Source organism: Moschus berezovskii, chromosome 21 (assembly GCF_049115385.1).
Source record: "Moschus berezovskii isolate FMDL1 chromosome 21, NW_MosBer_1.0, whole genome shotgun sequence".
NCBI lineage: Eukaryota > Metazoa > Chordata > Mammalia > Artiodactyla > Moschidae > Moschus > Moschus berezovskii.
The window spans coordinates 46,809,940-46,827,622 of NC_142480.1; the positions used below are offsets into that span (position 1 = coordinate 46,809,940).

Genomic DNA, 17,683 nt, shown 5'->3' on the forward strand with positions numbered 1-17,683 from the left:
TTTCCTTTTTCCACCAGATCTGTTTCCTAGGTTTGGGGACTTGACCCTGCGAGCAAGAGCCTGTTGGCCTAGACGTAGATCGAGGGCGGAGAGCTTGGTGAGCCATGCCTCTGTTCCCACATGCCAGGTGCTCAGTCCAGGGCCTGTATCCTCAGAGCACAAGTTAGATGTCTCACAGTGCTGTGGTGGGGACTTGCCTGGTTATCCAGTGGTTAAGAATCTGCCTGCTAAGGCAGGGGAAACAGATTCAGATCCCTGGTCCCTGAGATCCCACCTGCTGCTGAACAACTAAACCCCGTGTGCCACAACTACCGAGCCCCAACAAGAGAAGTCACCGCAGTGAGAAGCCTACCCACTGTCACAAAGGGTAGCCCCTGCTCGCCCCACCTGGAGAAAGCCAGCACAGCAATGAAGACCCAGCACGACCAAAAATAAAGACTTTTTAAGTTAAAAAAAATTTTTTTTTAATATGCTATAGTAGAACTCAAAGTACTAGTGGGAGGCCAGTCAGAGGGGAGGATGCTTTAGCCCCAGCAAAGGGCACGTGCATGGTCCTGTGAAAATGCAGGTGCTTTGGTTTGGAGGTGCTAGCAGAAAAGCACAGAGCCTGTCTGGTGAGGGGGCGTGGCCAGGAGCTCAGCACCCGTGGATCACTCTGATGCATCTGGAGCTGGTCCTGTGGGGCACAGAGCCAGGGAGGGTCCTCGAAGCTGGGTGGACAGTGCCACACCCATCGAGGTTTGGGCTGAACACTTCTCTTGGAGCTGTGTGAGTGATGTGTGCAAGGATCTAAGACCCAAGGAAGACAGATTAATGAGGCCATCCTAGGAGACTTTGGACCATGTTTAAAGGGCTGTAAGATAATGACTGAATGGTTTGTTTTCATTCACATCAGACAGAAGTCAGAATAATAAGAATCATGAGGTTTTACAAGTTCATATCAGGAAAAGCCTGCTGAGCATTGCAAGTGAGAGATTATAATAAAATATCATTTTACTTTTTTTTCTGCAAAAAGTAGTCATGCCAGTTCTTTGCAGAATCATTTCACATGGAGCCAGAAATCGTTCATCGCAGGAGTGGCCTTTCTGCCGAGCGGTTTTCATATTCCAAACATACATATGTTTCGCAGTGTCTAATTATTCTTGGGGACAATTACTGTCAGGTTCCCAAATGTGTTCAATGAGCAGCAATTGGTGTTTATTCAGCTCTAAAAAGACTGTGCAAGGGAACAGTAGGTTATATTGTCTGCCTAAAGGAACGGTTTGCCATCCGGAAACATCTGCTTTCTATTTAAAGCACTGAAGAAGGAATGGGAGTATATTTCAAATATACTCCCTAAGCATCAAACACCAAAGAAAGGAGAATAAAATTGGGTATGAAGGTAGTTTCTGTTCTCTGATATACACTCTTTGGCGTTTCCCTGCTGGGAAGGAAAGGTGGCCTCCTGGCATGGACAGTTGTGTTTCCTTTGAGTTTTTCTATTTATACTGATTTGCACACTTACAGGAACTGACTTCTGTGTCCTAGTTCCAGCTCTTACTTTCTCTGTTAGGGCACGGTGCTCTTTCAGAGTTGGGGTCTGCTTTTCTGGACTTTGTGGTGAGGTTTGTACTCTGATTTTGCCCATGAAGATGTAAAGGTTTGCTGTCCATGTTGCCTGAAATCATCCTGCAACTCTCAATTTCATTTTTTTTCTTTTAAGTATTTATTTGACTTTACTGGGTCTTAGTTGTGGCCTATGGGATCTAGTTCAGTGACCAGGGATAAAACCCAGGTCTCCCGCAGTAGGAACACAGAGTCTTAGCCACTGGACCTCCAGGGAAGTCCCTGCCTTCACTTTTCTGTGTAGAGAATGCTACCCATTCACAGCTCTGTCCAGAGGGTTGAATGAGAACATATGCAACATATACCAGCTAAATATTAACTGACTTTTCTTTCCATCCTGTCTTTTTCTTCTTTTTCTTTAAATACCATTAGATTTTTTCTTATCAGTTCAGTTCAGTCACTCAGTTGTGTCTGACTCTTTGCGACCCCATGAATCACAGCACGCCAGGCCTCCCTGTCTATCACCAACTCCCGGAATTCATCAAACTCATGTCCATCGAGTCGGTGATGCCATCTAGCCATCTCATTCTCTGTTGTCCCTTCTTCTCATGCCCCCAATCCCTCCCAGCATCAGAGTCTTCTCCAATGAGTCAGCTCTTCGCATGAGGTGGCCAAAGTATTGGAGTTTCAGCTTTAGCATCAGTCCTTCCAGTGAACACCCAGGACTGATCTCCTTTAGAATGGACTGGTTGGATCTCCTTGCAGTCCAAGGGACTCTCAAGAGTCTTCTGCAACACCACGGTTCAAAAGCATCAATTCTTCGGCGATCAGCTTTCTTCACAGTTCAACTCTCAATATAACTATTATTTGTTTATTTATTTGTCTGTGCCGGGTCTTAGTTGAGGCATGTGGGATCTAGCTCCCTGACCAGGGATGGAACCTGGATCCCCTGCATTGGAAGCACAGAGTCTTAGCCATTGGACCACCAGGGAAGTCACTAAATACCACTAGTTTTTTTTTAATTTTAGAAAAATAAAACAGAACTCCCCCAGAAGCCAAGGACTTGGTTATTCATGTAGAAATCCCAGTACTGTGGGTAGTTTCCTGGGCTCAAAGCTGTGCCACATTGGCCCTGTCTAGCCCAGGTCCCCAGGCCCGAGATCGCAGGTCTTTGAAGAGTCGTGGCAACTCCTGTGGGGCCCACCCTCAGAATAGGGTCAGTGGGTCTCCCTGCAGCTCCCTTCCTGGGTCACCATGCTCCCTCTGCGCCAAAACAGCCACTTCCCCGGCAGAAGCCTGACCACGGAGACCAGGGCTGCAGCTGCCGAGGGTGTGGCCAGCTGAGCCCACCCTCCGTGCTCTCCCAACACCCCTGCATCTCTGGTTGTGTGTTGTTGTTCAGACACTCTCCGGTCACAGCTTGACCTCCAGAGGCTGCCCTCTGTCCTGACCAGAGCACCTCTGCCTCTCCATGCCCCTCCCCCGTCCTTTGCAACCAAAGATCCTGTTCTTGGCCCCTCTGTTGTCCTCTTCAAGCTGTTGGGAGGGTGTTTCGGAGTTGTTTTTGTCATTCTGGAGGAGAGGCGCTGGCTGTAGTGGCGACCTCTTCCATTGTTTCTAGATCATCTGATAATGTCTATTGCGAGCTTCCTAAGGATAAAAATCACCTGGAGCTCTTGTTAAAACATACAGCTGGGACTTCCCTGGTTATCCAGCAGTTAAGAATCCGCCTTCCAATGCAGGGAATGTGGGTTCAATCCCTGGTCCAGGAAGACGCCACATGCCATGGGGCAACTAAGCCCGTGCTCCGCTCCAACCGCTGATCCCTGACTCTGGAGCCTGTGCCCCGCAACAAGCGAAACCACCACAATGAGAAGCCTGCACGTGGAAACTGGAGAGCAGCCCCCACTCGCTGCAACTCGAGGAAGCCCATGTGCAACAGCAAAGACCACAACCAAACAGTAATTAATGTAAAAGATAGAACTAGGAAGGCCCCTTCCCTGCACAGCCAGGTTCCTATGGGGCTAAATCAGGGCCCAGGAACCTGTATTTTTACTGAATGCCGCAGCTAATTCCTATCAGAGATTTAGGAAACACTAGTCTAAAGGTGCTAAACCCAGACCCAATCCATCTTCCCTAGTGTGGAGGACACAAGGGAAAGCCTGACCCCCGCCCCCGGGAGGGCTCCTGCCTGACAGTGGGTCCCTACCCAGCTTGTTAGTGCTCTGTGCAAAGGAAGCAGAGATTTTAGCTTAATTCTCTTTTTTAAATTGAGGTATAATTGACATGTAACATTGTTAGTTTCAGTAGACAACAACGATTTGGTATTTGTATACGTTACATAATTCGATCCTTTTAAAAAGATTTTCTATATTCCTGCCCTTTCAGTCGCTCCCTCCTCTTAAACACAGAAGAACTCCAGGTGAGCAAGTGTTTTCCTTTCTGGAAAACTTGTACTTGGATGGTTAGCAAAACATGGCACCGAGTGTACAGATGCAACGCTTTCCCGTGTGGATTGATTAGGCGGGCTGGTATTCACGGGCACACACATGCTCCCCAGCGGCTGGTCCCCCTCTCAACAACAGATGCAGAACACTACAGTGAGAATATTCCTTTGTTTCCACAGCTGTCATCCTGTGGCCAGAAGCGTGTCAGTTTGGGACTGAGTGGGTGGGTGAACCTGGTCACCGTGGCAGGAAGACAAGCATCCTTATGATCCACACCCTGGAGGCTCTTAACCTGCTCCTGGGACCTACAGGGGAAGGTTTCGGGGGGCTCGGAGTGCTGAGCTCTGTCCCTTCCTGAAAGCTGAACTCTAGAAACAGCTACACTGAAGTAGCAGGAAGAGCGTGCCCTTGGCTTTTATTCATTCAGAGAAATAGTCATGAGGAAGTTATCTACAGTCACAGTTGATGGCTAATGCCGGTATTCGTGGTGTTACTCAGTATCTCTTGCGTGGGGTGCAAATGCCTAGTAAATTGCTTTTTTAGGATACAGTTTCTCTCTTAAGAAAGGGTTTCCTTTCCAATAATGAGCCTTGTTTAGTCAGGATGGATTCAGAGACGACTTTACCTAAAACCACTCCTTTCAGAGACCAGAGCACTTAAAATCACTTTTTCCTTTTGATTTTAAGTTCTGTTTCCACCTGGGTGTCCCATTCTTTTATGTCATCTCTTTGAATTGTGAGGATTAAAAAAATTAATTTTTCTAATTTTGATTTAATTTTTTGTCTCTCATAAGTGCTTACTAAATCGATAGCATTTTATGAATGAGAGGATTATTCTTACATCCTGGTGTGGTGGCTTCCCCCCACCCCCATTTTGTCTTATTTGGAAAGGATTTTCCAGCCAGTTAACCTGAATTACCTTTCTTCAAAAATAATTATATTTTAAGAAATTATATTTAGTAATGAGTCCGTGATTTATTTTGTGCTACTTTGTGAAGCAGACACCTTAAAATATGAAATGCAGTGAAATCCATTATAATTTTTATTCATCTGCCTTATTAATGCTATTGTCAAGATCTAATTAATTCCTTACTTAATAGAAACATAGACACGGTGCTAATTTGGTTAATAATCATATTAAGAGTTTACAGGCATGTGAGTGAAAAAGCAACAATGCAGAGACAAGAATAGCAAAAGAGATTTGATGAATACTGCATAAAACCCAAAGATTTGTAAGTTGGAAACATAAAACTTTAAGGCTCAGTCAATTATGAATAAATGCATTGTTTATAAAATGCTGCAAATATGAGAAATATTTAATAGAAATACAGTTGTTGTTGCTAAGTCATGTCCCCATAACTGTAGGGGACACAATTACATGGACTGTAGCCCACCAGGCTCCTCTGTCCATGGGATTTCCCAGGCAAGAATACTGAAGTGGGCTGCCATTTGCCCCTCCAGGGGATCTTCCCAACCCAGGGATTAAACCTGCATCTCCTGCTTGGCAGATGGATTCTTTACCACTGAGCCACCAGGGAAGCCCGTAGAAATATAATATGAAGTCACAAATGGTTTGCAAAATCTTAAAAGTGTTGCAGAATCCCTACCTGCCAATACATTTGTTGCAAACCCCTAAAAACTGCCCAGAGGATATCAGAAAAAGAACGGGACCCTTGACCGGGATGCAAAAACATTGCACCTGGAGTTTCCCTTTAAGCAAATTGCTCATTGAGCCAATTGCCCCTCCGCCTCAGGGTGTTGGGTTTCAATAACCACTCCTCAGGTGTCTGTTTTTTCCCTCCTCTCTTCCCTTTTCTTGTTTTCATTGTTCTCATGCATATGTATCTTTCCCCATAAATGATTAAAATCTTAGGTGGCTTAAAAATCATAAATTATACATGAAGCCATGTTGCATCAACTCATGGGCCCGTCTCTTCTTGCAGAGAACAGCCCATCTTCACTACCCGAGCGCATGTCTTCCAGATCGACCCCAGCACCAAGAAGAACTGGGTGCCTGCAAGCAAGCAGGCTGTCACCGTCTCCTACTTCTACGATGTCACAAGAAACAGCTATCGGATCATCAGTGTGGATGGAGCCAAGGTACCATTTCGCTTGCTCATTTGAACCTTCCCAGTCACTTATTTTTCATCAAAAGCAATATGATACATTTTTAAGGTTCATTTACTGTATGTCCTACAAACATATCCAACTCTTTGCGACCCCATAGACTGTAGCCGCCAGGCTCCTCTGCCCGTGAAATTCTCCAGGCAAGAATACTGGAGTGGGTAGCCATTCCCTTCTCCAATAATATGTCTTTCAAACAGATTGTACCTTCTTTTTTTCCCCCTGTGCTGTACAGCAGCTTCTGTATTTTATACATAGTAATATATGTGTGTCAATCCCAATCTCCCAATTCATGCCTCCCCACTTTTCCTCTCTTGGTGTCCATACATTTCTCTACCTGTGTCTTTATTTCTGCCCTGCAAATAAGTTCATCTGTACCATTTTTCTAGATTCCACATATATGCATTAATATACGATATTTGTTTTTCTCTTTCTGACTTACTTCATTCTGTATGACATTTAAAAGAATAGATTTCCTTATTTGCACATTGTCTTCATAAGTAGCATTTTAATGCCATTTTGATAATTCTACCAAGGACCTATAATGTCCTTCAGTTCAGTTCAGTTCAGTTCAGTTGCTCAGTCGTGTCTGACTCTTTGCGACCCCATGAATCGCAGCACGCCAGGCCTCCCTGTCTATAACCAACTCCCGGAGTTCACTCAAACTCTTGTCCATCAAGTTGATGATGCCATCCAGCCATCTCATCCTCTGTCGTCCCCTTAGCCTCCCGCCCGCAATCCCTCCTAGCATCAGGGTCTTTTCCAATGAGTCAGCTCTTCGCATGAGGTGGCCAAAGTATTGGAGTTTCAGCTTTAGCATCAGTCCTTCCAATGAACACCCAAGACTGATCTCCTTTAGAATGGACTGGTTGGATCTCCTTGCAGTCCAAGGGACCTGCAAGAGTCTTCTCCAACACCACAGTTCAAAAGCATCAATTCTTCGGTGCTCAGCTTTCTTCACAGTCCAACTCTCACATCCATCCATGGCCACTGGAAAAACCATAGCCTTGACTAGACGGACCTTTGTTGGCAAAGTAATATCTCTGCTTTTTAATATGCTATCTAGGTGGTCATAACTTTCCTTCCAAGGAGTAAGCATCTTTTAATTTCATGGCTGTAGTGATTTTGGAGCCCAAAAAAATAAAGTCTGACACTGTTTCCACTGTTTCCCCATCTATTTCCCATAATGTCCTTAATCTCTCCCATTATAGTTAGATACTGAAGTGGCTTTCAGTTTTTTCACTATTATAATGAGCATCTTCATAAAACAGATAACCCTTGTTTGTTTATCGTGCTTATTGCTTTTTTAAATAAATAAATAATTTGGCTGCTCCGGGTCTTAGTTTCTGCATTTGAACTCTTCATTGCAGCCGTGGGATCTAGTTCCCTGACCAGGGATCAAACCTGGGGCCCCCTGTATTGGGAGCATGGAGTCTTAGCCACTGGACCACCACAGAAGTCCCATGCCTATTGCTTTCTTTTGGATAATTCCTTAGAACAGATTCTGGGAAGTAATGTTACAGGTCAAGATATTAACACTTTATGGCTCTTGATGAGTATTGCCAAGTGGCTTTCCAAAGTGTTCTGTCCTCCAGCATGTATGAGAATGCCAGTTTATTGCATCCTCGCCAGCCTTAGGTATTAAATCTTGTTTGGTTTGGTGTTATTAGCCATGGGAGTTGAATTTTATTAAGTGGGTTTAGAGTATTTCTTGAAATATTTTTTTCCTGGTATTTTCATTATTCTGCTGTCTTCCTCAGTATTTTAAAAGATATTTATTTGTTTATTTATTTCACTGCACCAGGTTTTAGTTGCGGGATTTAGGTTCTAGTTCTCTGACCAGTGATTGAGCCCAAGTCTCTTATGTTGGGAGCTCAGAGTCTTAGCCACTGGGCCCTCAGGGAAATCCCTTCCTTAGTATTTTGCCATATTATTATGGGAGCAGAATAAAGGATGGTTATCAATAGACTTATTACCAAGTTTACAAAAGAAAAAAGCTAGTCTCGATGCTTCATTATTTCTTCTGTGTCTTTAATCTGTGTTCATCCTGATGGACATTTTCATATGGATTATCTGCTGTTACCAGAAATTCAGTGTATCTGAAGCTGAATACCCTTATTTGTCCTCTAAACCACCTCTCCATTTTCATTTCCTAGTCATTTGTTGCCAGAAAATATTTTTAAAAAGAAAGCAAATGGACACGCACAGGGTCAGTTCCCTTTTAGTTGATCAAATGAAAGTCAATCTCACCTTTTATGCCGCATTCTAGATTTCAAGGCCATAACTCTTGTCCTGGTACAATCTTGCTCAGACTGTTGCAGTAGCCTTCTGACTGGCCTCCTCCTGCCTACATTGTGTCTAGTCAGTGCTCCTAGGCAGTTGGAAGCAGGGGAGTTTTGGTTGTGGGCTGGTTGGCAGAATGGGGCCTGGCTGTGGGCTCCTCCCTCCATGATCCCCACGACCACGGAGCAGGAGGCACAGGAAGCCTCCACCAAGGATCCCCCAGGAACGGTGTGAGAGCTTGTGGTGCCCCGGATCTTTTGATGAGGCTCCCGTCTTCAGGCAAATTCTTCCTTTAGGAAGCCTTTATACTCTCAGCACCGCTGAGATTGTAGGTAGAGGAGCTTGGCCTCACAGTCCTCTATCCCTTCGGGTTGCCACAGCCCTTACTCCTATTTTATGGCTAAAGTCAAAGACAGGCAGTGACTGGCTGAGTTCATGCTGCTGTTGAGGCTTGACAGACTGCTGCCTGTACCCAGGTCCTCAGATACCAGCTCCCAGCTCTCTGAGTTAGAGCACACTTCCCGCTGCAAGCTGGGTGATCAGGGGTGGCAGGGATCCGGTGAGCACTCAGGGAGCATGCAAGTGCCTGGCGCATAGTAGGTAGGCACCTTCTGTCTGAGGATTGAGTATCTGGAAGGTGCTTTTATTTTTTTTTCTTCCTCCGGGAAACATGGTGATAATGCCGTGGTGTTACCGCTTTCCTTCTCTGTGCTTTTGGACTGGAATCTCCTAGACTCTTGCCAGGATGTTCTGCTCAGGGTGGTGAGTCAAGCTGTCTTGCTTTCTTTTATCTGTAGATCCTGTCAGTTCATCCTCCATCCCTGGAGATGGGTTTGCACTTTTGTCAGCTGAGTTATCCAAGGATAGAGTGGGCTTAAATACAGATCAAATGACTTTCCTAGAGAAAGTGTTTTAGTCCTATTAGCTGGGCTCTGAGTAATGTGTCAGCGTGTCAGCCACTGCAGCGCACAGCTCTGCAGCTCCTAAAACTGTGACAGTGGTGGGGTCAGAGCCAGAGGAGCCAGCTCTGAGCAGTTGGATGGGTGGAGGGCCCCCACTACAGAACAGAGATATTTCAGGCTCAGTGTGGGGCCTCCATCAAGTTAGGAGTCACTTAAAAAGTGGGAAAGGAGGCACTTCCCTCATGGTCCAGTGGCTGAGATGCTGCACTCAGCACTCCTGAGTTCGATCCCTGGTCATGGAACTAACGAAGATCCCTTCTTCATGTGCCCCAGTGAAGATCGAAGATCCTGAGTGCCACAGCTAAGACCCAGTGCAGCCAAAAAGAAAGTGAGAATGGGGAACTCGGGCTGTGGGGTGCCCCTGGAATCCAGCACTGGAGCCCAAGGATCTCCAGCCACCCCTCCTATGATGCCCGACCACCTGGAGTTCTAGGGGCCACCGAGAGCTTCTGCCTAAGCAGCAGGGCACATGCGCTGTGACTGGACCTTCTTCTGCAAAAGGGAGTGTCCTGTGATGGAGCGGAAGGCCCAGGTAGTAGGAGGGGCCGGCCTTAGTTGTTCAGTGACTGTGAATGGCACTTGGGGCTGAGGGTAGGGGACGAGTGTCCTATCCTGAGAACTGGAGCACAGGATACCAGACAGGGATCCCCAGGCCGCCTCAGCCCTGCCAGACCTTTCCTGGAGCTGCTAGGTCAGTTCTAGGTCAGCTCCTGTACCTCCAGCTGCTCCGCACATCAGGTGAGACATGGAGAAGGACCCCAGCATGGCGATGGCCACCACCCAGCCTCCTGCATCTTCCTCCTCCCCACCCGTGGCAAATTCCTTAGCTGCACAGCCCCAGCCTCCACCCTGCCCCAGTGATCCAGATGGATCTCCTTTCTTCCCGGGGACTGGAGCCGGGCACAGTGTGCTGACCTGAGCCAGGGTCGTGCCACTCTTGTCCACTTCCCCTCTGCATCCCACCCCTGCTTCCAGCTCCCCATCTCTGTTTCCCACCACGTTGGGACAACTCCGCTTTGTTTTAGGCCTTTGCTTCCAAGTGTTACCTGAACTGGGATGACAGATGGTCAGGTGCTTTGAGGCTCGGGGGCTGTGTCTTGGCCCATGGGCTGCAGCTCTGACCTTGGGCCTCCCATCCTGCCTCTCTCTCCTGGCCTGGCCATATCAGGTCTTGTGCTTGATGCTGCTGGGCCAGCTGTCCCTCTGCTGCTGCGGGCTGGACGGGAAGCCTGCTCCTCCCCCTCCCAGGTGAAGGAGTGGGCATTTGCTTCAGGGACAGGCTGCCGGTGTGAACAGGACTTGAAGATTGTGGTGAGCAAAGACCACAGCCACAGAGCCCACCATGGGCACCCACAGACCAGGGCGCCCCATGAAGGGAGGAGGTGTAGCAGCAGCTGTCAGCTGTCGTTCGCAGCGGGCACAGTGGCCCCTCTGCCCTGTCCTAGCACTTGCCGTGCTCTCCTTGGGGAAGGCTGCCAGGAGGCCCCCTGCTTCCCCTGAGAGCCGTGGGTGCTGCTTATCATAGGAGAAACCTGTGTTCAGACCTGTGTCTCCTCCTTGCTGAAACACTAAGCTGCTTGCTTCTTCCAGGGACAGTTTCACACCTCAGTCACAGCTGCCCCTCAAGGCATATGTTGGTGGGCATACATAGCTCCAGCGCTGCCTGGGGGCTCTGTGGATCCATTTCTGGGGAGGGAGGGCTGCCAGGAGACTGTGCTCTTGGAAGAGCAGGCCTGGCTTACCTGTGGGGTCCCAGCACCAAGCTAGAGTGGGCAACGCCATAGATGCGGGTGGGGGATGGGGTCAGGCCTGCAGAAGGTGTGCCATGTCCACAGGAGGACAAGAGAGGGTCACCACCGAAACGAAGCCAGGGTGGAAACCTCAGCACAGCACCCCAGGTCAGCCCTGCGCATAGACAGATGGGAGCCACGTGAGGCTACCTCCCACCTCCCAGCTTCCCGGAGCCCTGATCACCCACAGCCACAACCAACAGCTGTGTGAGTGATGGCGAGTTTCTGTGCAGAACCGCCAACTCCAATATAGAAGAACTGCATTCCCAGAGCATTTGTTAATTGAGCCATCGCAGCGCTTGATTTCACTGTGCTGTTGGCACTCTTTGCAGACAGCGTTAATCATTGCCATCCTTATGAGAAATTGCCTGCATCCGTGGACAGGATCTGCCTGGAGCAGGTGTTTCTCCCAGGGGCTCTGGATGGCTCTCCTGCCCTTGGTTCTCAGTTATTTATAGGATCACAGAAGCCTGTATTGGAAGAGACCATAGAGGTCATCCAGTCTAGAAATATTTAGCAGCATCTGCTGTGCTCTGCCTGATCTCCAAGGTTCAGGAGATACAAGCCCTGAAACCCTGACTTGTTTGGTATTTTCTTCTAGGAATGGAAATTGCTTTCAAAAACACAGTCAGGGTCCCCTTCTCCACCCATTATTATGATTGTTGTTGTTTAGTCACTAAGTCGTGTCTGACTCTTTGCAACCCCATGGACCACAGCACGCCAGGCTTCCCTGTCTTTCACTATCTCCCAGAGTTTGCTCAAGCTCATGTCCATTGAGTCAGTGGTTCCATCCAACCATCTCATCCTCTGTCACCACCTTTTCCACTTGCCCTCAATCTTTCCCAGCATCAGGGTCTTTTCCAGTGAGTTCACTTTTTGCATCAGGTGGCCAAAGTACTGGAGCCTCCACTTCAGCATCAGTCCTTTCAATGAATATTCAGAGTTGATTTCCTATAGGGTTGACTTGTTTGATCTCCTTGCAGTTCAAAGGACTCTCAAGAGTCCTCTCCAGCACCACAATTCAAAAGCATCAATTCTTGGGTGCTCAGCCTTCTTTATGGTCCAACTTTCATGTTATAGTTTCCTCTTTTGAATCAATATAGACCACTTTCTATTAAGGGAGCAAACATAGGAAAGGTTCTCAGCACATAGTAGGATTTCAGTGAATGTTGGTTTCTTTTCTTCCCTGACTTTTTTAAAATAAAAAAGAATAAAAGCATCTATTGATAGGATTTCCCTGGTGGTCCAGTGGTTAAGACTCTACGCTTCTAATGTAGGGGGCACGGGTTTGATCCCTGATCAGGGAACTAAAATCCCACATGCCATGTACCATGGCCAACATATTTTTTTTAAATGTTTTTTAAAATAGTCTGTTAATACCTTTTCTGGAAGCAGGCACCAGGTCTTTTAATTGCTATAGGTCACTCCCAGCCTCTTGTGGAAAATTTCTAAGTCCTTCTAGCTTCTCTGTCCTTGGATTAAGGAAAACTTGCCTTGAAAAGGAATCCAGGGGACCTGCCTCACATTTTGCAACAAGCAGCCTCCTCTGAAATCTGGAGCCAGACGGGAGACTGGAGGCACTTAGCTTTTTGCTTCTTCCAAGTACCTCTTAATGGCTTGTGTTCTGTGCATTTTCTGAAAAGTTGATTTCAGGACTCTGCAGGAATTGAGTCTTTACCAAGGAGTCTCTTTGTTTCCTCCATGAAAGTTTCAGAGAGAATTCACAGAAAAAGAAAGGAGTAGGCATAGGGGTCAGGAGTCCACATTAAAGGTTGTGCTTTAATCTTTTTTTTTTTTTTTCTTTTTTGGCCATACAGCAAGGCATGTGGAATCTTGTTTCCCTGACCAGGGATTGAACCCTGGTTGCCTGCAGTGAAAGTGCAGAATCCCAGGCACACGGTGAATGTTCAGTGAGTGCTTGCTGAATGAGTGAAGCACCGCGTGCTGGGTCATCTTTTCACCTCCACATTCATCCTCGACTCTTCTTCACTCTGCCCTGGTCCCCGGGGGGCTGCCCTGTTGATGACATTGGAGGGCTTGCGGGGCCACTGGCTTCTGGTTGGCTCTGGTGGGTGGTGGGAATCAGAATGGCAGAGTTGAGGGCCTTTGTCCCGTGGGCTTCCTCTCCTGGCGGGGCTCACCATGTGCTGCTGCGGCCCTCAGTAGAGTCACCTTTCTTGTTAACACAGCCTGTGCTCCATGACTGTCTCCTTCCACGTCCCACAGCCTCTTCACTCCCTCATCCTTTATTTTTTTAATTAATTTATTTTTAATTTTGGGAATGCGCTGCGAGGCATGTGCGATATTGGTTCCCTGACCAGGGATGGAACCCACACCCTCTACAATGGAAGCATGGAGTCTTCACCACCAGACCACCAGGGAATTCCCACACCTCCTCATCCTTTAAAGCCAAAGGGCAGCGGCAACAGCTAGCCCCAGGAACCTGCACTGTCCTTACAGTGTCCATGCACCCAGCTCACACCTGCCTAATTAATCTGTCAGTCAGCTCTCCACCAATTATCCCAGTTGGAGTGTACCTTTACTTTCCTGTGGGAAAGCAGCAAGCCCCCACTGCTTGTGAAGATTTTAAATGGCTTGAGGTGGGCCCTGGGGCTCCAGGCACTTAGAAAGGTGAGCAGCTGGGTTCTTCAGAGGATTTGTGACATGGCTAGCCATTAAGGATGATCAGATGCACAACCACTTTGGGATAATAAATAGCAGTTCTGGAAACTATTCTCTCCTTAGGATAGACTCTCTCCCACTGATAACTTGTGAAATCTTATTTTAGGCCAACTGCCTGTTTTTAAGTCTCTAAAATTGCCCCTTATCATGGTCGTGTGTGTATGACTCAATGTGGGATGAGCCAGAAGAGGAAGAACTCAGGACCACATGTAACAGTGGGGGAGGTCAGCTTTACATACGAGCTTTGCCAACAGAGGGTGTTTTTAAGGACTCCCTTGGGTGTCTAATTCGATGTTTCAGCGTCGACTCTTTGGGCTATTTTGCTGCAGGTGATCATCAACAGCACAATCACGCCCAATATGACTTTCACCAAAACGTCACAGAAGTTCGGGCAGTGGGCGGACAGCAGAGCCAACACGGTGTTTGGTTTGGGGTTTTCCTCGGAGCAGCAGCTGACAAAGGTAATCAGGTGGTCCTCCCCGCAGCACCATGAGTGCCACTGTCTAATGCGTAGTTGCCTGTCGAGCGATCCAGCACTGCCGCTGGTGAGCAGGTTCCTCTGTGGCCTTCAGCCTCTCCCCTTGTGGCATTGTAGGGCTGCCAGACCAGATGACCTTTTAGAGATCACCAGGTTCCTTAAAAATGGAGATGTAGTTTGGAGAGGGAAAACGCCTCTAAAAATGGTGCATCCCAGCCTCAGGACTAGCCTTGCCTGGTGTCCACAACCCCCCACCACCCTTGCTCCCTGCACCCAGGGTTTGTCTGACAGCCAGCAATGTCAGTGACTCTGTGGTTGGAGCCCTCAGAGAACGGGAGCAAGGTGATGCTCAGCAAGAATTTTGAAAGGTTTCTGCTCCCAATTTCCAACATGTATGCAGGTGGCGGGGGTGTGTCCTGCAGCACCAAACAGTTATCAGACCCCTGTGGGGTGTCCTGCAGTACACCTCAATTCTGACACTGTTTACCTAGAAGTAGTGTCTGCTCCCACAGGTTTAGGACTCAGTCCTACGAGATCTCCCCCACTTCAGACTCCCAACTGTCACCTGTGTTTCTGACTGACCAGGGCTTCTAGTGACCCCCTCCTAAGGTTTAATTAATTTGCTAGAGCTGCTTATAGGGATTCCCTCATAGCTCAGTCAGTAGAGAATCTTCCTGCAATGTGGGAGACTCGGGTTTGACTCCTGGGTGGGTAAAATCCCCTGGAGAAGGAAATGGCAACCCTCTCCAATATTCTTGCCTGGAGAATCCAATGGACAGAGGAGCCTGGCGGGCTACAGTCCATGGGTCGCAAGAGTCAGACATGGCTTAGCAACTAAACCAGCACCAGCACCAGAGCTGCTTATAGAACTCAGAGAAGTGTTTTACTTACTAGGTTACCAGTTGATAAAAGGGTGTATGTCAGGAACAGTTGGCTGAAATAGATGTTCAGGGCAAGGTGCAGGGGAAGGACGGAGCTTCCACACCGTCTCTGAAATGTGCCACTCTCCCCATATCTCTCTTCCAGGTGGGTGTTCACCCACCCAGAAGCTCTCCAAACCCCAGCCTTTTGGAGTTTTATTGAAGCTTTATTAATTAGTCCTGATTTATTACATCTAGGAGGCTGATTGGTTCATTCTCCAACCCTCTCCCCTCCCCAGAGGGACTAAAAGTACCCCCCACCCCCACCTCCATTCATGATTGATTCCCCTGGCAAACGGCCCCCATTCTTATGTCCTTTCCAGAAGTCACCTCATTGACATAAACCCGGTTTTGATAGAAAGGGGCTTGTTCTAAATCACAAGACACCCATTTCACCCCTATGGCTCTGAACTCAGAACTGAGGACAAGAGACCAAATATTATGACAAAAGATGCTCTCACTGCCCAGGAGCTATGAGTCTGGAACCGTGGTGAAAGACCAATATGTGTATTTCTTATATGTCACAATGTCACAAGTTCTTAACCTGAAGTCCCCACAACGCTTCAAATGTCACCCGATGTTCTGTGTGTGTGTCTTGCTGTTTTTTCTAGGGAAAGGGTTCATAGCTCTACTTTGATGGCCCAAGGGGTCAGGGGCACTGATTATGGATGGTTAGAAAGGTGTTGAGGAGCCGAGCAGGCTGACTGCAAACAGAACACTGAGGACTGAGGGAACAAACTGACCACCTCTGAGGGGCCTCCCCTAGGTGATCGAAGGGCCAGCAGCTTGTTTTAGGAGAACAGCTTTTCCTGTAGGATGGTGGAGAGCCCTGTGTTGGTGTTGACAATGTACTGGTTAAAAGCAAGACTGCCTGGGACTTCCCTGGAGGTCCAGTCGTTAGGACTCCACACTTCCACTTCAAGGGACATGGGTTCTATCCCTGACCAGGGAACCAAGATTCCACATGCTGCAATATGGCCAAAAAACAACAAAACAAAACAAAAAGCAAGACTGCTTAGTTTGTGTGACACAGGAATTTACTGGAAGAATATCAGAGTATCCAGAGAATCCAAGAGAGAGTTGAAAATCTGAGAAGGGCTGGAGCCAGGCTGGCTTTGGGCAGCTCGGTTCCAGGACTTGTTTCTCACCCATTGCCTTGACCATCTGACTGGCCGCTGGGCAGGTGTTCAGTGAACTCCTGCTATGCCGACACTGAGCTGGGCCCCGAGGATGCAGAGTGGGTGTCCTGTCCCCGAGCGCCGTAGGGTCTCAGATGCCTGGGGAACTGACGGAGCTGTTTAGTGCAGACTGGGCTGCGTGGGTTCCCTGTGCACACTGAGCATGACTTTCACAGAGAGGGACTGAGATGAGTCAGGAAGCCACTGTGAAGGGACTTGCTCAATGCACCTTTCATTTGTCCAGTGTGTGTGCGTGTGTGTGTGTGAACACCACATATACACACATGCACATTCTAAGGAGGCCTCCAAACCCAGCACCTGCACCCAGCCACAAACGAGCCCCCTGATGAAGGGCACACCACAGACTGTGTTTCTCTGCATCCCAGCTACTGAGGACACTGCTCTAGAAGCCCAAACCCCAGATGGCCTAGTAGCACTCTGCACATTCTCTTATTCCAGCCCCTCAGAGAAGCGTTCTCTCCTGGGTACTAAAGTCTCCAGATCTCCAGGGCTCAGCGTCATGGGGCAGGAAGCAGAAACTCGAAGGGTAGCTCGTGGGGTGTAAACGTGGGAGGTGTCGTCTCCATCTCTGGTGCCTCAGTCTCTGGACCATGGCCCTGAGGAGATGCATCCCATCCCACGGGCCTGCATGATGCCATGTTCTAGCAGGCAGCACAGCAGAGTTCTAGAAGGCCTGCTGCTTCTGCTGATAGGGTTCATGGGAGGATTGAGAATCCTGTGGTGTGTAGACCTTGCTTCATTTCATTTGCAGAGAAGCTGGTTGTTTGTTTGGAGGTGCTGCTGTGTGGTATGGAAGGCATTAAGTCAGTCTAAGGGTGGTGAGGCCGGAAGGCCTGATGGTTCACAGTCCATGTCTGTTTTCTGAGGATAAATCACTATGTGCTCTGGAGAAAGGGCCTGGTGCAGTCAGCTTTCCCCAGGGGGCTTCCTGGTCACTTCGAAGTGTGATGCAGAATCCGGGCCTCAGGGTGGGTCACTGTTGTTGGCAGTTGACACTCAGCAGGGCCAGAAGTCAGAGTGGCCATGGAGAGGAGGAGGTGTTGTCAAGACCACAGTTCTCTCCCTGGCACCAAGGCCAGCGTGTCCATAACCTTCTGAGCAAATGCCTGGGGAAGAGAATGATTGGGTATCCATAGAGCAGCTTTCCAGGATTCTCTTTGCTGAAGGGCGGAGGCTTCAGAAAAGCATGGTCTTAGTCTGTTAAGTCTGTTATAACAAAACACTATAGATGGGTGTTTAAACAGCAGCCTCTCA

The 17,683-nt window shown here is 48.2% G+C and overlaps 1 protein-coding gene across 3 annotated transcripts in view; it reads left to right on the forward strand.

The window, feature by feature from the left end:
- HOMER2 (homer scaffold protein 2) overlaps positions 1 to 17,683 on the forward strand; it is a 97,641-nt gene that overhangs the window by 49,289 nt on the left and 30,669 nt on the right. For all 3 annotated transcript variants that reach the window (XM_055417899.2, XM_055417898.2, XM_055417897.2), the window contains 2 exons: positions 5,935 to 6,091; positions 14,162 to 14,293. In XM_055417899.2, coding sequence (XP_055273874.1) covers positions 14,192 to 14,293 — 102 coding nt within the window. In that variant the 5' untranslated portion in view covers positions 5,935 to 6,091; positions 14,162 to 14,191. Of the gene's footprint in view, positions 1 to 5,934; positions 6,092 to 14,161; positions 14,294 to 17,683 lie in introns of those variants that run through there.